Genomic DNA, 27,560 nt, shown 5'->3' on the forward strand with positions numbered 1-27,560 from the left:
ATGCTTATTACTTAATAAGAAATGGTATGTAATGCAAGGCAATAATAATAAGTTGATTTTAGGGATAGCAAAATGTGATTTATTGTGGTTAATGAAACATGACATTCCAACAGGGAAAAAAAGTGAATCTATGTGACCATATTAAGGCCAGTCACAGAAGAATGTGATAATAAATACGGATTGAGTACTATAATTACTAAAATAATACTAATAAGATTAAAGTTAGTTGTACGGCTTTACTGTTTTTACTACTAAACTCTTCTCATTAAAATCTTTTATTTTCATGCTTTCTATTCAGATTAATATCTTCAAATAATATTAAAATTGGTCACAATGTTTTAGGTTATGTTTTTATTGATTTTAATTTAGTTTTACTTTTTTAGTGTAATTTAAGTTTAAGATTAATTATTTAGTTCTCCTTTTTTTCTTCAATATATCGTATTATAAACGAAATTAATACTAGTATTTTGTAAAACTAAGTTTTGATACCCTAATATTAGTCGAAACCATGAGAATGATGTTAATCTAATAACATTATTAATAATATATTTACTACTATTATTAATGTATTGTTGGAAAATTATACTATTGTTTATAAAATATCATATAATAGCATCATATCCTATTTTAATATTACCACTTATTTTTAAATATATATCGTAGTATTTTTCATATCTTAATATAGAAATGATTACTTTCTATATTGAAAGATGTAATTCATTTTATGGTATTTTGGGGATTCAACTGATATAAATTACCTAAAGTAAAAATTTGTAAAATTTAATTAATCTTAAATTTGATTGTATAATTGGATATTTCAATTAATTTTTTATTTAATTAAAAAAATACTAGGTGATTTTGCAATTGGTTTATTTTTATTTCAATTTATCTACAATTGAATTAAACATTGAGAATTTCAATTTGTTTTAGAACTAATTGAAAAATAAATATTTCAGTTATCTTATATACTCACTTGAATATACAATTAATTTTTGATATAATTGAATGATTAGACATTTTTATGGAGTAATGTTTTAGATATCTCGATTGACCTTTGATTCAACTAAAAATAAGGTATTTTGGTTGATTTTAGTTTGATATGCAATTTCATTGAAAAGAATGAGAATATCTGAATAAAATATAATACTCAATTGAATAAATGGACGTTTCAACTTATTTTAATTGAAAAAAATGTGGATTTCAATTATTTATAGATTCAATATATTGTTTGATTTAATTGAACTAATGAGGATTCAAACTATTTTTTAATTATGAACAACTTAAGAGAGGCAGTGTAGTAACTTAGTTTTACGAATTAATTATTGAGAATATCAACTAAATCCACTTCATCTAATTGAAGAGAGACGAAGAGAAAAAGTAATTGAAATAATAGTGTTAGTGGTTTGTAGGGTACACTTCCTAAAATAGAAAGTTTAGAAGGTTTCTATTTTTAAAGGAACAGACCAAAATGGAAATAGTTTTTATTTTTAAGAGACGGAGGTAGTATAAGATTTCAAAAAATAGAACAGATTGAAAAAATGCATTGGAAGATAAGTAAATGTATTTGGAGAGAATTGAAAAGGAAAAAAAAAGTGTGTGCGCAGCAGAAGAGAATAAAAAGATAACAAAAATAAGCATAAGAAGATAGACTAAAAATAAAAGCTGCCTTGCATGAAACTTGTGTGGAAATGAGAAGACTGTCACTAGACTACCAATATATAATGGTGGAGTTACGAATTAAACTTAGGAGGAGCAAAATTATATGCAAGCAAGTAATTTCATAATATGAGAAGGGATATTTAAGTAGAAGTTCAGATAAATGTCCAAATTTAGAGAAAAACTAGTACAGATGCAATTTTTGGAGTGAGCATTTGCCCCACTTAAGAGCCACCGTGTTTTCGCCCTTGCCAATGTAGATAGATTAGATGAAATAATTATGTGCATTTGGTGAGTGATATGCAAGTGTGTACGGGGCTGCTAAAGTCCATCGCTCTCGAACGTGTGTTGCCACCCGTCGCTCGACTTTGACCACACGTGTTGAATGGCTTTCTCCATCGTGTTTTTGCGTTGGTGTAATGGTCTTGTTAGCGTTTGAGCACTAAAAGAGTTTGCTAGCTGGAATAGTTTTTGTACTTGGTTTTGTCGCCTTGTGAACTTTTGCTCACTGTTGGTTTGAGCATTTTTTTTTAATTTTAAAAACATCCGTCTGAGAATGGCTCGATTAGCATTGATGGACAACTATCAAGTAATAATGCTTGTTAGCTCATGTAATTTTTTATTGTAGCAACTTACTTTGTAGATAAAAAATAATTTGAGTTTAGATCAACCACAACTATTAAATTGCCAAAGTCATTCGCATTCCTTAACCATTAGAAAACTACTTCCCAGAATTTTTCCCTGCGATGCCGTTATTGATCCCAAACTCAGCTGCATCATGTAATTTTTGGCGATAATATCTTCCTCCCATCTTCATAAAAATGTCAAAAAATGGAAATTTGACCTCACAAAGTGTAATGCCTATCTATAAATAATTTTTGTAAAGGGTAATGCCTATCTATCTATAATAAAAAAAGTGAAATCTCAATCATCCAAACATTATTTACAAAGGGTAATGCCTATCTATAATAACTGTTGTAAAAAAGTGCAATCTCAATCATCCAAACATTATTTACAAACTTCACTCTAGATTCCAGAATAAAAAGGAAACAAGAAAAAGAGCAAAAAATCTGACGTTCTACAAGTGAATAACCTCATAAAATCTGTTTCAACAAATTCTTACAGGGAAAATTCGATTGAGGAAAAGGAGTGTAACTCAAGTATTATGAAATTCCTCTATTTCCAAAATTTTTCAAAAAAAAAACAATCCAAATTAAACCTTATTATAATGTTTGAAACTAACAACAATAACATTGATACGAGTAAACTCGTATCGGAGAATAATGGCGAGAAATCGCCGGATAAAAGAGGTCCGTTCGCGGAAGAAATTCCGTCGAGCAACCGATAAATAAAGACTGAGAAAAGTAAATTAATTGTGTTCTTTAATGATTAATTCAAAAGATAACAAAGACTCATATTTATAATACTCCCTAATAACCTAATTTAGTGATCAAGAAATAGGAAAGATACGCTAAATCAATAATATATGAAATAATAAAGATATGAGAATATTCCATAGATATACTCGTATCAACTCCCCCACGGTTAAAATTCATCTTGCCCTCAAGGTGGAACCATGACATACAAATAATGTATCACTCCTGGGTCAAATACACAAATCTGCCTCTGCCCCCTCTTTTTCAATATTTCCATCGTATGAAAGAATGTACTCTCCTTCATAACCAATTCTCCAGTTCTTACTCAAAGCGCAACCAACTTTTTTACAGACAAAACACTCTCATCAACAAATATTTCAACAAAACTTGTTTCTGTTGAACTAACAAGCTCCATAGAGATGCTATTAATTTGATTCATAACCTCTAAAAATTGGCTCTTCCTATCATTTCTGTTTTATCTCTCATCTTCCAGTTGGGGCATAATTGTCTCAAGCTCTTGCTTCAGGCTCCCTGAACTTCTGTTCACTTTCACCGTCTTCATGTTAGATGGCCGCTGATTCATTCTTGCAACATCACCATCATTTGAATTTGCCTCATCATTAAAACTTAAATCATCAAAATTGTGAAATTTCTTTTTAGCTATTCTCTTGCCGAGAGAAGAATTCACACCCTCTGATGTCTCCATTTTTATTGAACAGGGGAGGACAACAAGTACAACATGAGGGACCAATGATGGACTGGTATCGGAGTCGCCCGACTGAGAGATCAAAGCTGGTGGGCGTGGGTCATCGTCTAACAATTCGCCCTCATCTCCCCTGATACCGGGGCTGCACGGAGGAGCTGGCTGGGGAAGATTCAAGGACGTGACAGCAGCTGCAGCGGGCAGCGGGGCGGCTGTGCGGCAATGGCTCGTCGCGGTGTGTGGATCACCACGCAGCATTCGTTTGCATCCATCCAAGACTCCAATTTTCTAACAATTGCAGTCAGGTGCGCGAGCTGTGAAACCAAGGCTACCTCCGGTAGGTTCGGTTCCAAAGTCGGCATCACCAAATCACATGGCATGTCGAGGGGCTCCATATGACCAACACTGTTGTAAGACGGTTGGTATGGAGGCGATGGTGGCTGGAGGGGCTGGTAAGGCGACTGTGCAGCGGTGTATAGCAGAACCCGTCTGGTGGGTCAGGTTCAGGTCGCGGGTAGGACACCGAAGAGGGCCTTAGCACACTAAAGGGAGGCGCTGGAATCGGGCGCGCCGGGTCTGGATAGGAGTATCCAAATTGCACATTCTGGCTCTGGGGGTACCAACACGATGTGGGGCTCGGCATGGACAGTGGCGAGAGGAACGGTCTGTCGAATTGTGATACATGTCGGATCTGTTGATAGACAGGTTGCCAGGACTGGGTCCCAACGTTGAAGTAACTCGGTTGTGCATATGGGCATGGTACGTTCGTGTTGAAGCACAACAGTGTATAGGCGGCATGACCAATTTCCTCCAGCGCTAGCATCTCTGGATCGTCGATTGAAGAGGTTGGCTATGCTGGAGACCAAAGAACTTATAATGGAAAAAAAATATGTGGGAGTGTCTTCCAAAAATTCCTTTATTTCCAAAAAGATTCAAAAAAAAATCCAAATTAAACCTTGTTATAATATTTGAAACTAACAACAATAACATTGATACGAGTAAACTCGTATCGGAGAATAATGGCGAGAAATCGCCGGATAAAAGAGGTTCGTTCGCGGAAGGAATTCCGTCGAGCAACCGATAAACAAAGACTGAGAAAAGTATATTGCAGAAAAGTAAAATACGTTAAAAGATAATTGTATTCTTCAATGATTAATTCAAAAGATAACAAAGACTCATATTTATAATACTCCATAATAACCTAACTTAGTGATTAAAAAATAGGAAAGATACGCTAAATCAATAATATATGAAATAATAGAGATATAAGAATATTCCATAGATATACTCGTATCAAACATAGTAATTTATATTGAGCAAACTAGCGGAAAATCATGGAATTTTGTAAAATTTTTGTATGTTCCAAAATTTTATAAATCGTTTGGGAAAATAATGAATTATGGATATTTTGTTTGCAATTATTTCACGGTAAAATAATGGTTGTGAGGTTGTCTACTTATAATATATTATAGATATTTTAACCGATTGATTTCATTTTATTTGTGAATAGACAACATCATTTCTCATACGTGGTGACATCTATTATCTATATATGATTTTTCAGGTTTCATATTATATACAATTTGATCAAGAATTTGTCGTGAGATAATTGCCAACAAATCTAGATTTATGCTGATTTTTGAAATTATAAAACGAGTTAAAGAAGACCACACGTCATGATTTTTTCAACTATTTAGATCGGTAAAATCCATCACATTTTATTTCTAATCTGCATAATCACTTATACAATGAAACTGCCAATTAATTAAAGTATTGCTGAATTTAGAGAAAACATATTGATTTTTTTTTATGAATTTTACAAATGCGCCATTGCTCATCCAAATCAAATTGATCTGTCCATCTTTAATTCTATTTAAAAAAGGAAGATACGTAACTCTTGTATTCAAATAACTAGTAAAGTCAAAAAGATATTAATGTCATTCCAGATTAACAACCTTTTTCTTGTGAAGTTTGAACACTTCATAAGTCGAAGTTATTTCAAACACTTGGATATATATTTCGTGTTTACGTAATGAACTCCGAAACCCCTTTCTTAAATGCCTTACTCATTTCAAGTCATCAATTAATTATTTACTTTATACTCATTTCATTTCACTGATATAAATTACTCGTTTAAATAGAAAATCGCATACTCTTCCAATTCAAACTTGGAGTTTGTCCAACTCATAATTACATAGGAAATAGATCGGACGTAGAAAATTTAATGCAATCCTTCGAGACTTAAGTACTATTTAAATTTGACAACTTCAACCTAAATAAATTAATCCAAATTATAAATGACTACATTATTTATTTAACAGTTAGAAAAACCATAAAAACAAATTCCCCTTCAATTCCCATTATCATCCTCCTCCTCCCCGCTCTTGTCACTCCCAAAGAATTCTCGATTCTAACAAACCAAAAAGAAAAGAAGGAAGAAAAAGAAATCATTTTTTTAGAAAAGAAGACAAAATAAATGGGAATAAAGCATAACAACTATCGTCACAGAAAGTAGGCAAAACATGAATGGTCTAGTAGGAATCAAGATAAATGAAATTCAAGCAAAGTTATCTTCTTTTTTTTTAATTACTAGTAATTCTTTTTTTTATTATGATATAACAGCAGTACATTTTCCTTCATCAATTCGAAAAAGAAAAAAAAATAACTCAAGATTCCGCATCAGTTGACGACGACCCGGAAACTCTGGGTGAAGTCAAAGGAAACAAGGGCAGAAGCCGGGGCTTCGAATCCCTCGGAGTATCCACAGGCGACGGGTGCAGATAAAAACCCTTCTCGCCGATCGCCCTATCCTCCGCCTCCATATCCGGAGCCACGACCCGATTAAACGGGTCGGGTACGAGCGGCGTGACCGGGCTGCAGAGCGCCAGCGAAGGGAAATCAAGAATACTGGGCGAGAGCATACCGGGCCGGGGCGAGCCCGATAGCAGACCATGGCGGATGCTGAGGATCCCGGGGCTGCTGATCTTGAAGCTCTTGTGGATGCTGCGGCGCTCGTACAGCTTGGATCCGGGCTTGTCCTTGCGGGGCCCCGTTCTGATGGGCGGGATCGCGTGTCGGGCTGTGTCGGGCCGGCGGGTCGGGTCGGTGGAACCGGTTAGCATTTGGACGACCTGCTTGAAGGAGGAGGTGTCGGCCTGGATGAAGGTTGCCGGGTATGGGTTGTCGGGTTCGGATCGGGTGACGGGCGACGGCGGCGGTTGGTGGACGCCGCTGGTGTGGGTGCTGGTTGAGCTGCTGGGGCTGTACTGCTCCATTGGTAGAGATCTTCTTTTCTTTCTTATTCTCACAGAAACAGAAACGAGAGAGAGATATATATATATAGGTGTGAATTATGTGTAACTATCTTTTGTTGGGTTAGAAATAGTATTTCATTAGGTGGGGTGTTAAGATAGTGTCAATACAAAATTTTACATTTACTAAAATAAGGTAATTTAGTTGAATAGTAAAGGCCAAAACTAGTGCTGAATATATGTCTATTTTACGATTTTGGTCCTAAACATTATCTTTTGAATTTTTGAATCCCAAACATTTTAACTCGGATCACAATCGGTCCAAAGTTAACTATTCCGTCAAATTTTAACGGTCAACGTTTTTAATCTCGATTCTGACCAAATTAAGCGATTAAATAACATAACAAAATTTAGCAACGGAACAATCCGTCACTAATTGGGAGATTCCAAAACTAATAAAAAAGGGAATCCAAGTGTTGGAATCTCCCAATTAGTGACGGATTTGTTCCGTTGCTAAATTTTGTTGTGTTATTTAATAGCTTAATTTGGTCAAAGTTGAGATTTAAAACGTTGACCGTTAAAATTTGAAGGAATAGTTAACTTTGGACTGATTGTGATCCAAGTTGAAATGTTTGAGATCCAAAAATTCAAAAGATAATGTCTATGACCAAAATCATAAAATTGTCAATGTTCATGATTAGTTTTGGCCTTTTAAAAACATTGACCGTTAAAATTTGACGGAATAGTCGATATATTTATTAATGTTTACGAAATACTTTTAAATTTACAAGAAGTCATTTTTGTTTGTGTAATTCACCCAGTCGTATTGGAAATTCAATGCGCTTATAAAGAATGAATATAAGTTTTGTTTAAAACACATTATCATATGGAATATTACATTAATTAATTATAGTCTTTCTTCTCTCAAACACAAAATCACACTCGGATTGCATTTTCTTAAAGCTTAAAGAAATCGGTTGACTATTTTAATTATTAAACATAATTTAAGATAAGTAATTTTATGTTGTTTTTTAATCGAGAAAGTAATATACCAATCTTTGTGTCTTTTTTTTTATAAATGTGATCAATATTTTAGTTGTTGAATTACCTTATAATTGTGGGGATTTAAACTTAAATTTATTAATTGGAAAGTACTAGAATCCTACCAATAAGTTACATTTCATCATTTATTAACTTTGTGTTTTACTTTAAAGACTTTCCAAGAAGGAATACAAATCATCGCTGTAATCCACAGGCATTAACAAAATCTATACCTTTTGTTTGGTCAAAATAATATAAATTAAACTCGCCACCTTTATACCAACTCATCAAAAACAATGAAAAATGAAAAACATCCACAGACATAATCTTGTTGGGTATGCGTATAATCAGTTTTGGATATACATATAATTTGCTCTAAGTTATAAATTAGTTTATACATATATATTAAGAGGAATTAGTTTTTATACTGAACTTGTTATTCAAAAATAATAAATTTAGCGAATATATTTTTCGAATCGTAATTCGTGTAAATAAATGATAATATTGAGGCGTGGAGAAAGACTTATAACGGACTTAAAGACAGACTTGCTTGAAACTAAATGTATCTTATAAATCTAGGATTTCTTGATTGGTAGTTGGTTTTACCTAATCAAATTAGTTGACAGTGTGTATAACTATATATAGATAGTAGTAGGATTTTAATTTTCTTATGAAAAATATGTAGAGTTAGAGGAGATTATTTTGTATGGTGTGTGATATTGTTTGGATATCATGGTGATATATATATATATATATATATATATATATATATATATATATATATATATATATATATATATTTATGTTGTTTGTTAATTGTTTTTTATTGTTTATTAACTTCTGTATTTCTCTGTAGTATTTTGTGATGCTTGCTTCATTAGTTCATGTTATTTAGTAGCAGTATTGTAGTAGTATAATTATTTATAACGGTTTGTCGTCGACATAGTTAGCTTAGTCCAGAATCTTCAGTCAATAAATTTGAAATCATACTAATATAAACTACTCCATATTTTCTTTCCAACATAGTACAAAATAAAACCTCTTAAATTTTTTGTGATTACAAAGATAAATTAGTGAGAATAAGAAATATATGACGGTGACAGTGACGGGGAGGGCAGTTGGTCAACTTGGTTCTAATTTCGGGATAGTGATATATCATACTAGTACTTAGTTTTCAGACAATCTAGCAAGTCCTGTTAACCTCCCCCCTATAACAGAATAAATCTTGGCTCATGACAGAATAAATCTCGATAAAAAGTTTACAATATCAAATAATTTGAATAGTTTAATCTGGAATATCCAAACACATAACAAGATGCGTTTTAGTATTAAAATTAAACACGAAATGTGCATTAGCAAAACTCATAATTTCCCCTGCTCAGAAACATCACGAGAGCATTAATATGGAGTGTCATTGTTTTTCACAATGAAGTACTCCTACTAAACTAGATAATGCAACGAAGTATTGATATGAAAACATAATTAGTTCTGAGGTACTGGGACACGCCCAAGCACAAGGTACAAAATTAGAAAACAGGGAATCCAACAACAACAAAAATATTCTTGCATTTAGAGAGAGATCAAATAAATACTCTAACCAAGGGAAGTCACAAATATCCCAGCGCTCATTCCTTCGGCTGAACAAAACTAATTTGTTGAGGGCACTGTTCCTATGTGGGGAGTGGAGCCTGGAAAAGTAAAGAGCAAATGTAAATTATGGAAGATCATGGAATGTGAGAGACAACCATATTGATAAGGTCATGGCAGAAAACTCTTGATTCAAAGGTTCCAACTTCGCAAAACCAGCAAGCATGCTCCAGAAAAACAGAAATGATCCTCAAGTCAACAGATTTACAAGATCTTAAGGGGGATCTAATAAATATACCACAGGAAAACTGAGGGAACCCTTAGAAACATATAGATCAAAGAAAACAGAGCGACAAATAATTTTATACGTACGAGTTTAGTTCATTGGCTTAATGTTGATAGAACAGCAGGGTTTTAACACCAAACAAGGAATATGAATTACAGGGAAGGGCGTAATATAAAACTTCATCATGCAAGGGTAATGTAAATGGTGGATATAAAGTCATTCAACAGAAAATTTTCTTACTGAGAATTTCATTAGGCATGAACTCATGTCAAAACTTATAATGTCAAATCTCTCATTAGATGCGAGAAAGAATAGGAGGAAATAAAAGTGTAATATTACTCGGGACAGCACAGAACTAATCAACAATTTTTTTCCATTTATATTGAAAATATTATTTTAATTGTTAATCTGACATGATACTAGTCCAGACTGTTGCTACGAGAATATGAAATTATTGCCAAACCCAAACTAGTAATATATCCTGATGCAGTCACCTACTCTATACTATTCAAGTGCAGCCACCTCATTTCATACTATCATAGCGCAATCACCTCTGTAATAGTACTGCAATCACCTCCATTAATTCAATCCCTACTGCAAATCCTACTGCAATTATTACATTTAATACTTTCCTACTGCAATACATGTAATTACCTCATTTTATGAGGAATTTACTTCTCAAAATTTAGTATAGGCCCAAAATTTTCAGACTACCAGCAAGAAAGGGAGATTTGAATAAAAACTTCACTACTATAGAAACAGTAAGAAAAAAGTATAACATAGTTACCATTAAGCAGCAGCAAGAACTTCCTTAGCAACCTCTTTATCTTCTGCAGCTCCATCAACAGCGGCACTTGCTTCAGTACCATCTGCATCCTCAGCTGGAGGCTGCACCTGCTCGTCCTCCGGCAATGGCTCCTCTACATAATCATTATCAAAAGCATCCTGGGGCACATCGTAAATCCGGACCTGCGGCTTCGATGGATCCTTAACAAGCACATATTTGCCCTCCTTCAATTTCATACACAGGTCCACAATACTCTTAACAATCCCCCACATGTTCGAAGTATTCAGATTAATCTGCGTAGCAAAATCCTTCGGCTTGTATCCCACAACTGCCAATATCACATGGTTGAAATGATCCCTCGGGTGAACCCTAGAAACATACCCCAACTTCATCATATCAGCACCAGCCAGCAAAGCCTGAGTAGTCCATTTCGCCAACTTATTTGCATTGTTCTTCAACTCAGTTGCCAGAACTGCACCCCTCTGCGTCTCGAGCTTCTGCCTCCAGTCGACACCTGAGTATTTAGGATCAAACTCATTCAATGCGTTCAGTGTCACGAACGACCTCTGATTGTTTATATCCACCACTCCCTGCACCTCACATCTCGAGACAAGATACATATCGTCGGCCATTTTCCACCGTCTATACCTATAAGCAACCGGAGCCACTTCCTCCCCTTCATTAGCAAAGGGGTTGGGCTCCTCGAAAGTCACCTTGTTTGCATCCCTGATCAAAGCCTGCTGCGAGAAGTTCTGGTTGATGTAAGCAGCTTCCACGCTCAAAGAGTGCATGGAATTGATGTCATCCTTGGTATCAGGCAATGGCTCCTGCGACGTCTCGTGCACGGCTAGCAAATCAAGCTGAGATCCATCTCTCTTATCAAGGAATAGCTTGTTTCCAACGCGCTGGACAACAATATCCCACGAGTAAACTGATCTAGCGGCGCACATTAGTGTCGACAAAATTGAATCAGTAGCAAAAACCGTCGCTTTATCCTCATTTGCCAAACGCCTAATCACGGGATCATCAGTGGTTGTGACCTTGAAGAAATTGCGGCTCTTGAATCGCTCCAATGGACGGCAATTCTTCGGGGTAATACGATCGTAAGACCTATCGTAGAACTCTAAGCCGCCGCAAATCAACAAATCTTCTGGCTCCGGCACCGAAAAGGAGAGCTTCGAGAAGCTCGAGAAGGGGATTTGATCGAGCATATTCCATTCCGGCTGGATATCGACGGAAGACTTGAACACCGATGACTCGCGGCGCTGCGGCTGCGAGCGGTTGGCGTTGTACAGCCGATCGCGGCGCGCGCGCTCCTTCTCGGCATCTCGCTTCTTCGCCTCCTGCTCTTCGTCGCGGCGCTGTGGGAGCTGCGAGCGGGCGTGGTGAGGGTTGAATCGCCACCTTGGGTTGAATTTGGGGCGGTTAGGGTTGTGATGGTGCGATTTGGCGGATGTGTCAACGAGGCGGAAGGAGGAATCCTCATCGGCGGCGAGGGTGGCGAAGGAGTCGTCTCCGGAGAAATCGAAGGCGGAATCTGCGCCATGATAGCCGCCCTGCTTGGATCCGGGGCGGCCGGAATTGTTCATGTTTCGGGTCCAATCGGCGATGCGCCCCAATTTCTCGGAGCGGGAGAATGGGGCGAAGGGAACATTGGAGGGGTGGTTGGGGACGGAGAGTCCGGCTGTGGCGGAATCCGGCGGACCCCAGCCATCGGGATTGAAAGGCACGGCACCGATTTCGAATCCTACCATTGTTGCTGCTGTTTGAAATTGAGATAGGTTTTAGGGTTTTCTGTATAAAAGCCCTGGCATTTGAGCTTTTAATGAGAGTTTTGGGCTTATTTATTGGGCTTTTTATGGGTCCATAATATATACAATTACGTTTCCAATTTTTTCAAAGGTTGGTTTATCTATGGTAATCGAGAGATATGAAGTAGTGCATCAAGATTATCCTGTGATTGCTTGGTGGGTAATTACTCCTATTAATTTGATACAAGTAGAAGAGTGTCACAACATAAAACAGTAGATCATCAAAACAGCATATTATAAACCTAACCAAATCAAATCCACCTACAATTTTGCATAATCATAGCCAACAAAAGTAGTACTATATCAGAACTAAAAGAGAATAACTGAGAAATGATTGCACAGCTTTCAAATAAGTATCAATTATTCAACTAAAATGTAAATTACAATATTCAAAACTAAATGAAGTAGAACAAAACAACATTTATTGTCACCTTTTTAATTACAAGCTGAGCCCTACTAAAACTACAAAACCCAGATCACCCAAAACAATCATGAAAATTTAGGTTTGGGCATGGAGGAGGAAGAAGTCTGGTGCACCGGACCGAGTTTGTGAATCCAATGAAGCATCCCTTTTTTATGGTCATGACATGGGTTTTGTACAAGTTTCAGGGTTCCGTCGGGAGCAAGTGAAGACTCAAACTCTTCAAGTACCTTCACAATCTGCCAAAACTCGGGCCTCTTGTCAGGTTGTGAAGACCAACATTGTTCAATCAAAGCCTTCATGGCAGGTGGGCAATCTACAGGAATAGAAGGCCTCAAGTTCTGCAAAAAAAAAAAGAATCAGACAAGCCAAGCATGGTTTAGTAAAACATTGTCAAGAATTGGATATTCTAAAATTTCAGACTATAACATGGCCAAATACACAAACATTTGCATTGTCGACTTGTTTCCTCAATATAGAATGATCAACATACTCACTTCTTTGATTTGTAATACACTGTGTTGATATTTGAAAAAATAAAAAAAAACATACTTCTTTGGCGTTCCGGAAATTTTTCTAACCTAAATTGCCAAATCCATCGTCCACCAACAGTTATAGTTTGATTTTATAGCGCAGAATTTCATCTAATGGCCACTAAATTATCTCAGGGGTGTCTTCATAACAAACTAGCAAGGTAGGATTAGACATTCGGCTATAATACGTAAGACCATAAAGCCTCAATTTAAACAACTCCCAACCCTAAAAATACAAAATATAGTCTAAAAGTAGATTCACATTAGCCAATAAAACAAATGTTCAAGCCGGGCTATTAATTCAATATACTAAATCAGAACAATGACGCATCTACATAGCATTGTGTCAATATATGTTATATCATGGACACCCAAAATATGCACCAGAAGAAACCACACAACTAATAAAGAACAACAGTCGTACCTTATTCACCACGGCAAAAGCAGCTTGTATAGGTGTCATATCTTCATAAGGGATTTTACCAGCCACAAACTCCGCAAGAATGAGACCAAAGCTATATACATCGACCTTCCTCCCATAGTGCTTTCGCTTGATCATCTCAGGAGCCATCCAACGATATGTACCTGGGTCATCCGCCAGAAGATCACGGCATGCCTCCTCGCAGGCAATACCGAAATCAGCAACTTTGAGGTGGAAATCTTCAGTTAACAGAATATTTTCTGGTTTAAGATCCCTGTGAATAATTCGTTGTGAGTGGATGTATTCTAGTCCTCTTGCAATGTCCAAAGCCATGGAGATTAACTTCGGCAAAGGAAGTGTTTTGTTCTCAAGCTTGTGCAAGTAAGCTCTCAAGGAGCCCTCAGGCAAATACTCTGTTATGACACAATATACAGGTGCATCCCGACATGCCCCTACGAACTACATCCAAACATAATTTTAAAATCAGGCATGTATTAATCCAAGCATATGGATTTTCTCAAGAAACTATAAGAAATTAAATGACAAAAACACACCTTGCTAAGCACTTTGACCATTCACAGAGAAAACAATAACCAGATTATTAACAGGTGAACAGAGGATTACTCAGACACAAGTACCTTTATTACATTCGGATGGCGGAGACGAGCCAAGAGAGTAACCTCTCTGCTAAACTGGTTCTCCAACCGAGCACGAAGTGCTCCATTTTCGTCATCATCTGGAACTCTGATAATTTTCACTGCAACAGCCTTATCCATATAAATTCCATGGTAAAGCTGACTGTGTGCCCCATGAGCAAATCTCAACCCGAGAAATAACTTGGAGAGATCAACTGTGTGCTCATCTGCAGTTTCCACAGAGGTGACCCTCCCAGCACCATGATCAAAATACTTATTCCATGTTGATTCCTTATGACTCTTCGTCTTATCATGAAACTTAATAGAGGTGAAGTGCCTAAGGGGACTAGTATTACTCGGTGACTTCGACCCAATAATCTTCGGAGTACGAGTAGCCTCTAGGGAATCTCTAGGAATCAACTTCCCATGAATACCCTTCTCTTGATATTTCCCGCGGGGATGTGGGGTCGAGAATTGCCTCTGGTTTGTCCGGGCTTCCTCGAAGGTTTTGGAGAGCTTCACCTCTGGGGTGGGGGACACAGCCCGGTGCTTGTTCTTGGCAAGGCTCTGCTGAACTTGGACAACATTCGGGCCTGCTTTCAGCAGATTAGAAGTCGAATCGGGTCTTTTCAAACTCCGACCTCGGGTTGGCAGAGGTGTAACAGAAATAGAGGCCAATCTGGAAGTATCCAAACGGTTGTAAACAGTATGAGAGAATTTTGTTCTCCTAATCCAAGAACTACCTTCTTCATCCATTCTTGCAAGCTTAAGCTACTTTTATTCACCGATTCCTACTTCTCAATCAAGATTTTCCTCCAAAAAATACCGATATCCCAGAAACAACCCCATCAAACTAGGAAAAGAGAGGAATCGAACTCCATCTCCATCAAGCTTCAACAACCATGAAAACTAAATATATATCGATTTCTACAATAGATCGTACACTTCTAAAATTCAAGCACACACAATACACTTAGCAAAACAATTGCTATATCAATCTTGAATCCATCAAAAACTACCCAAATTGTGCCATACCTCGTCAAAATCTGGCTACAAAACAGCAGAATCAAAACCCTTTCAGCTTCAAAGTCAAACTCCACCTTCCTTCAAAGCCTGGTAATGAACCGCAGAGCAAATGAAAAATACAATAAAATAAAAATCAACACGCTAACACGGCGAGAGTCAATTAAATATAGCATAATAACACCAAAAGTGTACTCAAATGGCTTGAAATTAAAGAAACTCCAATCATCATTATCATTATAACTTATAATACCGCAGTACCCACCAAACAATATTAATTATTGGCGCAATAAAAATACATACGTCCCCCCCCAAAAAAAAAAAAAAGAGATCAAGTACATAAAGATGGGATCTTGACTAACCAAAAGGGTATATCTCTCAAAAAAAATGCTTAGTCTTGAAATTCAAGAAAAACTCGAAAGGATGCTTGGGTTGAAAAACCCCATAGCCAAATAAAAGGAGATAATTTTCCCAACGTCGAGGTCCATATAGAATAATCACAAATTCAATATCAACGCCACATGAATCAGAGTCTCCTCCTTTTTCACGTATTTTTGTTAAGATGTGTATATAATATACGTGTTTTATACGGAGAGAGGTGAGTGATTCCTTGGTGGAGCGTGATGGTTTTGGTATGAGGTAGGGTAGGGTCCACTCTTTGAAAAGTCAATAGTGGAAAGAGAGAGAGAAAAGAGGAATACAAAAGTCGCTATTTCAGAATTTACATCGGAGTAAAGAGGGAGGCATGAAATTGGATCTAAAATTATAAAATCTACCTAAAAAGCAAAAGCTGGGATTTACTTTTATCCTTTCTCTTCGTAACGAATTGAAAACGACGATTCCCCAAATATCCAATCCCCAATATGGCCGCTCAGCCCTAACTTCAACCAATAACAAATTTACCTGGCAGAATCTCTGGACGCCGGTGGCGACGCTCCGGCGCCGCAGTAACGGGAGGCGGGTGGCTGCGTGGGGAAATTTGGATTGGTTAATCAAATTCTAGGGTTTGAATTGATATTGAAATTTTTGCATATAAAGTTGAACAATGCATTAATTTTTGAGAGGAAGCTTGGCTAAACAGAATATTTCGGAAAAGTTGGGAGTTTTGATTCAAAAAATTTCTTTGCGGAAATCGTGTATGTGTAGTACTCACCTAACAACTTATATCTATCTGCTCAATTTAATTTGTTTAACCATAAAAAGCAATTTTTATCGTTATTTATTTAATACTTTTGAAATTATCTTAATTTTCCGAGCCGTTTATGGATTTATTTATTAGTACTATCTTTTAATTGTTTCTACAAGATATATATGGACTATGTATCAACTTTTTCTTATAGATTTACAAACTCACAACAGAGAATACACGCTTTGGATAAAGATCTTTCGACGTTGCATTAATATTTTGCTCATTATACCCATTCTTGTTCAAACGGAAAATGTTTCACGTTTAGCTACTTCATCCATCCCAGTTTAAAAGTCACATTTTGTCATTTAAGTCCGTCACAATTTAAGAGTCACATTTAAAATCTTCCATATTTTGATATAAAATTTTACCCCATTATTCATCAAAATTACACCCAAATGTCATTATATATATAAAAATAAACCAAAGAAAATGAAAAACATAACCTGCCCCCAACCCCCGGAACGCCACCCCTCATTTAACTTTGATCTCTCTCTCTCCGCCTTCTCGTCTCTCCTCACTCTCATCCGGCGAAACCCTAATCGGCGCCTCCTATAATCTCTTCTCTATATCTGCCATTATCCCATCATCGTTCGATTCTCATGGCCGATGACTGGGATGCAACGTCGGATTTTGAATCGTTGCCATCTTTGGACACCGTAGTCCCTAATACACCATCGGAGGTCATTGTCAGGTGGGAAATCGAAGGAGCGGTCGATTGGTACCACCGATAGGGAAATCCACGACCGTTTGGGGGTGTTGACGGGTCTGAAACTCTTCCACCATCTGAGGTCGTCGACGGATCTGAAACTCTTCCACCGTCTAAGGTCTTGGACGGATCTGAAACCCAACCACCGTCTGAGGGCTTTCACGGATCTGAAAGTCAACCACCGTTCCAGCCCTATGACGACTCTGAAACGCAGGCACCATCCCAGCCCTATGACGACTTCGAAACGCAGGCATCGTCCCTGCCCTTTGACGACTCTTAAACTCAGCCACCGTCCCACCCCTTTGACGACTCTGAAACTCAACCACCGTCTTCATCAAAGGTGGAGTACACCGAGAATGAAAAAGCAATGTTGTTGATCTTGTTACCTAGTCTCAAGGATCTCATCTAATCTGTGAGTATTTTTTTCAATTCTAAGCCCCCCATGTGTAGGGTTTGGAGGTTGTTTTTAGGGAATTGATTGAGGGTTATTGCTGACTTGGCTATGTTGGTTTGTATGCTCCTCTATGATGAAGTTTTTCTGAGAGTAAAGCATGCTAATCTATGTATTCTCTGCATTGGTTGAATTATTGTGAATTTAGCCACTCATGTGATGGTTTGGAGGCTCTGATTTGCAATGTTTGTGGTCTTTGAATGGTTTGTTGGCTCTGATTTTGTGTTATTACTCCTCTGTGATAAAGTTTTTCTGAGAGTTAAGTATGCTAATCTATGTATTGTCTACATTGGTTGGATTATTGTGAATTTAGCCACCCTTGTGATGGTTTGGAGGCTCTGATTTGCAATGTTTGTGGCCTTTGAATGGTTTGTTGGCTCTGATTTTGTGTTATTGCTCCTATGTGATGCAGTTTTTCTAAGAGTAGAGCATGCTAATCTATGTATTCTCTGCTTTGGTTGCATTATTGTGAATTTAGCCACTCATGTGATGGTTTGGAGGCTCTGAGTTGCAATGTTTGTAGCCTTTGAATGGTTTGTTGGCTCTGATTTTGTGTTATTGCTCCTCTGTGATGCAGTTTTTCTAAGAGTAAAGCATGCTAATCTATGTATTCTCTGCATTGGTTGGATTATTGTAAATTTAGCCACCCCTTTTGATGGTTTGGAGGCTCTGATTTGCAATGTTTGTGGTCTTTGAATGGTTTGTAGACTCTGATGTTGTGTTATTACTCCTCTGTGATGAAGTTTTTCTAATGATAAGCCACCCCTGTAATAGGTTTGGAGGCTTAAGCCATATGATGAACTTTTCTGATGGTTTTTAAACAAAAACACACACCTACATCACTTACACCTGGAATTCATACAAAATGCAGCTTATAAATTTAAGGTTGGCAGCAGGTTTAATAAAGATTAATCGAATTGAAAGATTAAAAATCATAAGTTTAAATAATTTAATGAATTTGACTTACAAGTAAAAAAGAAATATCTTTTAAATCCAAAAAGTCAAAAGGGAACCACTTTCCACTAACTCACTTCATTTATTACACACTACAACAACTCACTTCATTTATTACACACTCCATCAATTTCTTAAAACTCGCGTCATAACTAATTCTAACTCCTAAACTAGGACGGAGGGAGTATAGTATCAAGCAATTAGTCTTTAAAATTTTAATCATTGCATTTATGTTCCTATTATATTAATTTCCTAACACGTGTTGCTAGTGGCGGACGCATCATTCCGACTGTCCAAATTAGCCTTCATAAGTTTCGGACTCGTATCTTTTAACAAAATGTTAAATTCTTTAGTGTCAATCAATTGTCTTGCCCTAACATTATATGTTTGTAAACCTAGTATATATACTACTATAATATAGTCAAAGTTACAAAAGTTGGGGGTTCCATGGGATCCCACGACTCCACGTAGGTCCGCCAATGCGTGTTGCAAATTTGATTAAGGATAGACGTAAAACTTTAATTGTATGGCTATTTATATATTCTCTAGTGTTTGAAACTTAATGCTATTGCATTAATCATTTTTGCTACTTGTACACATAAATGGAGTACTCTAATCATCAAAGTGGTAACCCAGTGCAATAATAAAAAGAAATTACAATAGAAGTTCTACTAGATAGCATCATAAATAACTTAAACTAACAAAATTAACAAAAGCTAAAACACAATTTTAACAGAAACAAATGGCAAGACCACCACAAACAAACACAACCACAAAACATTCAAATAAAAGAAAAGGTGAAGGCAGAAGACAAGCTGCAGGCAGTTCAACGTAGGCTATGTTGTCTCTCTTTGGCTACATAAGAAAACGGAATACAAAAACTTGAATTCAAAGTCCAAGAAAAATAATCCTTTGGACATGTCTAAGACAATCATCTTTGAAGAGGCCTAATAATCTTCAAAAGATACATGATTTATACTAAACACTTTATTTGTGAGATATCTAGTTTACTTGAAATCTTAAAGTTGAATAAAATGTGTTTGATCATCTCTAGTTCTTCCATACAAAGAACACAATGATCATCTTCAATTTCAGAAATGTTGAACCAGTCGACCATGCTTAAAGGATGGGTTCTAGCCCTTTGATATCTAGAAGACTAGAACACTTGCAAAACAACGTTATAAATCGAAAAGGTATCTCTATACCCCTTCACGTCAGTCAGTCGTGTTTTCTCTCCAAGAGACGAGGTTAACGATTAAAGGTCATAAGTATTTCCTTTTCCCAAAAAAAAAGAAAATTCATTTTCCATTGAAATTTCCATCTTCATACACCACTTTTCCATCCACCCTATTTCCAATACAGTCGCTTCTTTGAGTAGACAAAATATAAGAGCTTGGGAAAAGGCTTTGGAGGCTTGAACGGAAATGTTTAAAATTGAACACTCTTAACATCAAAGATATTTGGGATATTGAAGAAATCATCGATTTTAAAATGTAATAATTGAAGTCGTAATGCTAGGTGCTAGGGACAAGACCATATCTTAACAATCACATTATTAAACCAAACTTTAGGAATATAATGATAGCCATGCATCCATGCATTATTCCAATTAATAATCTAATGTAAACTAATCAAAATTAATTAATGTAGATGGTGACCAACGAAATATATAGAGAGCTAATTAAGTAAAAAACATCAATAATTGGACTTCAACAATAATACTAGAGTGGTAGCGGTAGATTATTAGAAGATTCTACATATTTTTTGCATTATCCATATATAATTACATATGTCCCTTTCGTTCACAAGAAACTTGAAGTTGCAACAATTAATCAGGTTTAAAATTTTTAAACGATGCGTCTTTCGATTTCAAATTTATACATCCAATTCGACAAGCATTTTCCAAAATAACACACGTGAAGTAACAAGAAGAAGAAACTTTCAAACTAACCTTTTCAAAATTTTGACAAATCAATCATGGAACCCACGATTTTTATTTTTTGTAAAATTTCAGACACGTTTCAATTAAAGATTAAAATCACTCGGAATATCTTCACCATACGTGGAAAAACAAACAAACCACAAAATACATGGTAAGCCAATATTCAAAATACAAATAGGTGAAAGGTACACACTTTCTTTTACTGCATAACAGATTCACATATCTGTTTGAAAGGGTTTTGTAACTTTTCTACTACTCCTACGACACAAGAAGGATGGGGATGATGCTTTAAAGAATAGAACCATAAATCAATCAATGATATACACCGAAATAAATACAACAAATGTGATCCAATTCCACCCACTACCACATCTACAAGACCAATACCTATATCTATATGCCAAGAAATTATCCACAACTAGTCAACTACTAGTATATCTTCATTTTTTAATCCAAAAAAAAAACTCATCTACCCTCTACAACAGTGATATCACTCCAAGAGACTGACGTGGTAGAAGACATCCCTCTTCTAATCTCATCCATACTTGGATGCAAACCAAAACCATTACCCAAATGCATAGCCAAAACCTCTCCATTTCTCATCTTCTCCAATAGATAAGCACCCATATCCTCTCCTTCTCCTTCCCCTTCAACCTCATTCCTCCCTTCAAACATCTTCACCACCTGCCTCATTGTAGGCCTCACCTTGCTATCCGGATGAGCACACAACAGCCCCAGCTGCACCACCCTCTCCGCCTCCTCTACGTCTGCCTCTCCCCTCAATCGTGCATCCACTACGTTCCCCAGCTCGCCCCTCCTAAACATCTCCCAAACCCATTCCACCAAGGCCGGCTTCCCCTCCTCGATAGGCCTCCTTCCACACATCACCTCCAATACCAACACTCCATATCCGAACACATCTGTCTGCGTTGATGCCCTTCCGCTCCTCACAACCTCCGGCGCTAGGTATCCTATCGTCCCCACCACCCGTGTGGTCCCTGCAGCCTTGTCGTGGTCATGCATCCTGGCCAGCCCGAAGTCACCTAACCTCGCATTCATGTCCCTGTCCAGTAGCACGTTGCTCGCCTTGATGTCCCTATGCAGCACCTTCGACTCCCACCCCTCGTGCAGGTATAAGATCCCCGAGGCTACTTGCTTCAGGACTCGTACTCTGCTTTCAAAACCTAGCATCTTGCTATCATCACACTCAAACACCCTTTGATCAAGACTCCCATTTTCCATGAAATCATACACTAAGATTAGGCTGCCTTTCTCCTTCTTGCACCACCCTCTCAACCCCACCAAATTCCGGTGCTTCACTCTCCCAAGGCTCGATATCTCAGCCAAGAACGCCCTCATTCCATCCGCGTTTTCATGGGAGATTCGCTTTACAGCAACCTCCAACCCCCCATTCAAAACCCCTCTATAAACCTTGCCATTCCCACCAATTCCAATCATATTTTCCTCAGCAAAGCCTTTAGTTGCAGAGTCAATTTCTTGATAAGAAAGCCTATGAGGCCAGTACTCCATTTCCCAATCCTCCATTTCCTCCCTCTCTCTTCTCTCTCTCCTACTCTTTCTAACAAACAAGAACACAAATGCACAACACACAACACCAACAACCAAAACCCCTGACGTTAAACCCGCAACAAAGCCTCTAGTTCTATAAAATGGCGTCCCGGAAGCTCAAACGACGGCAATCCGGCAGTAATCAGCCCCTGACTCAGTGAAAAATTCGTATTACTATAGCTCCAAGCTAGAATTTTGTGGCTCTGAGTCATGTTCCCCGTCGAAGCAGTGAATCCAACATACATTTCATCCTCTAAAACATCAGAAAGATCAATAGACACATTCAACAATGGCCGCGGAGGCCTCTTCACGCCCACAGGCGCCATCGTAACATTCAATACTCCATCAGAATAATCAATCCAAACTTGATACGTTCTCCCATTATTGAGATCCAACTGTTGGAAGACATCCCCCACAGACCAATACCCCGCTTCACTCGAATTGATCGATGTGAGCGAATTCACATCAATTCCAACGTGATTGTCATTGATATCGTCGAATTCATGGTTCCTAAAAACATCAAATTCAACTCCAAACACATGATTGTTAGGGTCTCCGTTGTTGGAGAAATTCAAAAACCCTAGATTCTGCGACGCGGCGGCCTCGATACCTTGGTGAATTTCGGCGTTCGGCGCGAAGAGGAAGACCATGCCGTGACCGGCGAGGCGGCCGGGGAAGGGCACCATGGCGAAGATGAAGGAGGTCGAGAATGGGAGGACGAGCGATGTGTCGGCATCTTTAGTAGGGATTTTGGAGGGGAGGAGGGCGCGGCCGATCTCGAATCCGGCGTCGCCGGTGAGGGAGAGGATGCCGGAGTCGAGAGTGGCGTTGCCGTAGCAGGAGACGGAGGAGGAATCGAAGCCGTTGAAGAGGAAATCGACGGCGGAAGTGAATTGGGCGGCGAAGATTGTTGCTATGGTGAATTGGAGAAGTTGGAAGCTGAGGTGTTTGCGTTTTTTCATTGTACTGTAGATTTTTAGAGAGATCCCAAAATTTTAGCAGCTGATTTCTCACTACATATTTTAAAGATAATGAATTAATGATAATGTAGAGATGGAATCTGGAAAGGACGGGAAAAGTAATCGTGGTGTAAATTGGACCGCGGAATTTATTTAATGTGCTCGAATTTGACTTTGATTCTGTCACTATCAATATCATTGAATCGATTTCAACGCACCTTCACCGTGTTACTTCATCCTTCCCATAATAGACATTACACTTTCCACTCCCTCCTTCCCATAATAAACGTTATATTTTCCTTTTTAATTTGTCTCATAAAAGATGTCATATTTCCTCTTTCTTCGCTAAAAGTTATCTCTCACATTAATATAAATATACTATTTTCTCTATCCACTAACACAAAACAACGTCTCATAAAATCTCGTGTCATTACCCAAGTGTGTCATCTTTTATGGGACGGAAGGAGTACTACTCTCCTTCACAGCTAAAATAACATTCTTTTCGACTTATTTTGAAAAAATAACAATAAATAATTAAAATAAAATAAAAACGATTAAAAACATCAACATCCGTATTCAAGCTAATATATAAATCAAAACGAAAAGCACTAAAACGTTTGTCAAACAAAAGTGATGCTCGCATAAGAAGCTCATATAAAGTACCTAGCATATCATTACTCACCATACTAAATAGACAAATGCTCATAATTAATAAGTTGTGAGTTTTATATAACACAATTTCCTATAACCTTATAGAAATAACGATATACTCTTCGGAGACATCATAAGATAAATAAGTGATATATTGATCTAATTCCTCCTTTATTACATGATTCGTATTGTTTTTGAAACTGATTTTAAAACGTTCCAAAATAAGTAACACTTTTAATCTTTGTTACATGGATCTTTCTCTTACTTTGTCCTTATTTGCTTAATTATTATTTTAAAAAAAAACTCCTATACGAATGATGAAATTACAAATAAACTACAATACCATAGAAAGGTACATGGATCTTTCTCTTACTTTGTCTTTAATTGCTTAATTATTATTTTTTTAAAAAAATTAACTCCTATGCGAAGGAGGAAAAAAAATTAAAATTAACTCCTATACTAAGGAGGAAAAAAAATAAAAATTAACTCCTATACGAAGGAGGAAATTACAACTGATGTTACAACTAATGTCAAGAGGGCTCGAACTCGGCACCTCATACAATAATGTCTAAGCTCCTTGCCGCTAGGACAAAGGCTCTGGACGTCTTTATTTGCTTAATTAACAAAACACACATTTTCTTTTTGACGTAAAAATATTGAAACTTTGATTTTTTGTCTCACGCCGATTTAGTAGTGGAGCATATTTCTTCTATTTATGACGGGATAACCCTCATCTTATTAGACATTTGAAGAGAATGAGTGACTCATTTCTACACAATATCGGAGTAGACTCAAGTCGATATGGATTTTTTTTATTTCATGTGTAGAAGTCATTAGTCCGAAAAAAAAACGTATCCCTATTAGATACAACGTATTGGTGGATAACTCTCCTTATTATGAGATTTTTTAAAGAGTTAGTGACTCATTTCAATAAAAAAAATGTCAAATTTAAAAAGAGACGAAGGTACTCTCTCCGTCCATAGAAATAGTATGTCACTTAGGACTAACAAGAGTTTTAATACGTAATTAGTAAAATTTAAGATAATGGAAAAGAAATAGTTGAAATTGGATAGAAAATGTGGGGTCCATAAAATAGAAGTAGAAAAAAAATGTTATACAATATGGACTAGAAAAGAATAAATATAACCTAATTTTATGGATCAGTAGTATTTATTGGCAGTTTGATTGGGAGTTTATGCAAAGAATAAATATAACCTAATTTTATGGATCAGTAGTATTTATTGGCAGTTTGATTGGGAGTTATTGCATAAATAAGACGTAACAAATCATGTCGACATGGTATTAGACGTGTTACTTGATCTAAAAGTTTGAGGATTATGATTTTGTTCATTCGAGTCAAAGATATACAATCAAATTGGATTAATTTATTCAATAGTTGAATTCTGTCGAAAATAAACGTATCGATCTAGTCACGGCCATCCAAATTAAGAAATCCATTGCCAAATCTTTTAAATTTTTAAAGAAATATCCTACTATTTGTGTACAGTTTCGCAATTGCTTAACGTCAAACCGAACATAATACTGAAGTGGAGTAAGAGTTTCCACAATAGAGGCGCCGCGGCGGGGGAGAGAGCGTCGAGAAGGCGGCGGTCGACGAGGCAGAGCGGCGGTCGCGCGGTGTCAAAAACGTTTTTTTTCCTTTTTCTTAATGTATTTTGTAATGATGTGGCGGAAGAGTTTTTTGTGGCAGTGCTGACTATGTGGACAAGTTTTTTATGGCTGTAGCGTGACTGTTTTGTCTTATCGTGGATACTCTTAGTACTCCTTCAGCCTTAGAGCATCCACAATGGGACGCTCTATCCTCCACCACATCAGCATTTTATCCTCCACCCCATCCACCTGTGAGACGCCCTATAGTTTTAACTCCTATTTATATATATTTTTTTATGTTTGCAAATATATCAATTAACAAAAATAAATATAAAAACACCACAATTAAAGGCAAATCCTATCGTGAGAATTTATTTTTTATATTTTGTGTTTGCAAATATGGAAAATCGTCGGAATTTATTATTGAATTTAGAGAGAAATTGAGATAAGGAAGAGAGTGGAGAGAAAAGTGTGAAATGAAGTAAAAAAATAGTAATATATATATAAGAAAATATATATAAAAAAGAAAAATATGTTGCATCGTCCGGACCCCCGCAATGGGGCAGAGGATAGTCCGGAGGATGCAAAAATTGCATGGTCGTTCGCGGACGATGGATAGGGCGTGGAGGATGGGGGGAGCATCGTCCGCCCCCCTGCAGTGGCGGACGATAGAGTGGAGGATGCATCGGGCGGGCTATCCTCCGCCCTACTGTGGATGCTCTTAATGTATATAACCCCTTCCATAGATAGCACAAAAATTTATATAGTTTTATTTTGTGTGTTAGATGAAGATAATAAAGTAAATAAAAATAAAATAAAGATAACGATATTTCTATTTGTAGTAATTAGTTAATTTAGTTAGAACAAATTAAAAAAGAAAGTGTTTCATCTTTGATGGGACGGAGTGAGTAATCGTTATTCCTAAGCTTAATTGTTTAAAAGCATCTCCAATCATATACCAAATCTCATTTTTAGTGTAGAAAACTTTTCTAATTATAATTCAAAATCAAACTCATTTTTACATTTTTCTATAAAATAACGTCAAATGTGGAGCCACCACATAAACTTTGTTAGACATATAATAGACAATGGTGTAAAATTTTAGTCTGATATAAATAGTTGGAGTAAAATTACTTTTTTTGTGACATACACTCAAAATTGAGTTTGAATTTGGTGAAAATAGTTAGAGATGCTCTAAAACCATTGCCAACCATACTCTAAACTCAAACCCATTTAGGGTTTTATAGCATAACAACACCAAATATAGTGCTACTATAAAAAAATGATACACTGCAATCAGCTAATTTTTATTTAATTAATGTGAACTAAAACATGATCAATAATTTGATACATTGCAATCAGCTAATTTTTATTTAATTAGTGAACTTAAACATGATCAATAAATTATAATAACAAAATGAAAAAAATGAAATCTAATAATTAGGTAAATAATAATACTACCGTCCTATCTAAGATGACAGTTTTTTTCCGTACGTGTTTTGAGACCTATTTAAAGTATTAGTTTTAATGTATTAGATTGTGAGGATGTAATCAATTGATAACAAATTAGCAATTCAAAATTGAGATCAATTTTTAACCATTATATTAGAAGATTTAGTGGTTGATATAATGAAAAATGAATTATATTTTAAATTTAAATAATTATAAAATAAAATTATCCTAAAATTTTAAATTTATGTAACTCTCTTGATTTAAATTATTTTTTCGCATAAAATATATCAAAATAAAGGTAATTTTATAAGGATTCTAACGAGATATCAATTGCATATGTTACGACGACATTCGGATGATGAAATTTGATAATTTTTATTTCAGTTTTCGTATATGTTGATAAACATATTTTTTTATCGACAAATACATCAAAAATATTTCGATATTATGCATGTAAAATCTCAATAAAATTGTGTTGATATTTTTGTGTACTTGTGTTAAAATACTCATGTCATTGTGTTGATATTTGTAATATACAATGTTGA

At 36.5% G+C, this 27,560-nt stretch overlaps 3 protein-coding genes and 1 pseudogene across 5 annotated transcripts; all 4 read right to left on the bottom strand.

The window, feature by feature from the left end:
• Positions 1–6,228: 6,228 nt before the first annotated feature.
• On the bottom strand, positions 6,229–7,022 carry LOC121808207 (VQ motif-containing protein 4-like). Its single transcript, XM_042208600.1, has one exon. The coding sequence runs from the start codon at positions 7,008–7,010 to the stop codon at positions 6,402–6,404; it is 609 nt and encodes a 202-aa protein (XP_042064534.1). The 5' UTR covers positions 7,011–7,022; the 3' UTR covers positions 6,229–6,401.
• Positions 7,023–9,492: 2,470 nt separating this feature from the next.
• On the bottom strand, positions 9,493–12,493 carry LOC121808144 (eukaryotic translation initiation factor 3 subunit D-like). The gene is made up of 2 exons (XM_042208517.1): positions 10,688–12,493; positions 9,493–9,715 (listed from the first exon to the last, which is right to left on the bottom strand). Exon 1 carries the CDS (start codon positions 12,439–12,441, stop codon positions 10,690–10,692), a length of 1,752 nt encoding a protein of 583 aa, XP_042064451.1. The 5' UTR covers positions 12,442–12,493; the 3' UTR covers positions 9,493–9,715; positions 10,688–10,689.
• Positions 12,494–12,841: 348 nt separating this feature from the next.
• Positions 12,842–16,669, bottom strand: LOC121808149 (serine/threonine/tyrosine-protein kinase HT1-like). 3 transcript variants are annotated; one of them, XM_042208525.1, is made up of 4 exons: positions 16,435–16,669; positions 14,512–15,621; positions 13,877–14,332; positions 12,842–13,260 (listed from the first exon to the last, which is right to left on the bottom strand). In XM_042208525.1, the coding sequence occupies exons 2-4, from the start codon at positions 15,262–15,264 to the stop codon at positions 12,988–12,990; spliced, it is 1,482 nt and encodes a 493-aa protein (XP_042064459.1). In that variant the 5' UTR covers positions 15,265–15,621; positions 16,435–16,669; the 3' UTR covers positions 12,842–12,987. The 3 variants fall into 3 exon arrangements, with proteins under 3 accessions (XP_042064459.1, XP_042064458.1, XP_042064456.1); XM_042208524.1 differs by lacking the exon at positions 16,435–16,669 and adding an exon at positions 15,894–16,189; XM_042208522.1 differs by lacking the exon at positions 16,435–16,669 and having other exon boundaries at positions 14,512–15,790.
• Positions 16,670–20,908: 4,239 nt separating this feature from the next.
• LOC121808139 lies at positions 20,909–23,393 on the bottom strand (annotated as a pseudogene).
• Positions 23,394–27,560: the final 4,167 nt, after the last annotated feature.

Source organism: Salvia splendens, chromosome 6, assembly GCF_004379255.2.
Source record: "Salvia splendens isolate huo1 chromosome 6, SspV2, whole genome shotgun sequence".
NCBI classification, from domain to species: Eukaryota; Viridiplantae; Streptophyta; class Magnoliopsida; order Lamiales; family Lamiaceae; genus Salvia; species Salvia splendens.

What these genes read in the sequence shown, in the direction of transcription:
- LOC121808207 (XM_042208600.1), bottom strand. Translation starts at nt 7,010, where the DNA reads ATGGAGCAGTACAGCCCCAGCAGCTCAACCAGCACCCACACCAGCGGC.
- LOC121808144 (XM_042208517.1), bottom strand. Translation starts at nt 12,441, where the DNA reads ATGGTAGGATTCGAAATCGGTGCCGTGCCTTTCAATCCCGATGGCTGG.
- LOC121808149 (XM_042208525.1), bottom strand. Translation starts at nt 15,264, where the DNA reads ATGGATGAAGAAGGTAGTTCTTGGATTAGGAGAACAAAATTCTCTCAT. An exon ending in GCCATCCGAATGTAATAAAG is followed by an intron (nt 14,333 to 14,511) that starts GTACTTGTGTCT and finishes GTTTGGATGTAG; the next exon opens with TTCGTAGGGGCATGTCGGGA. An exon ending in CTTTTGCCGTGGTGAATAAG is followed by an intron (nt 13,261 to 13,876) that starts GTACGACTGTTG and finishes TTTTTTTTGCAG; the next exon opens with AACTTGAGGCCTTCTATTCC.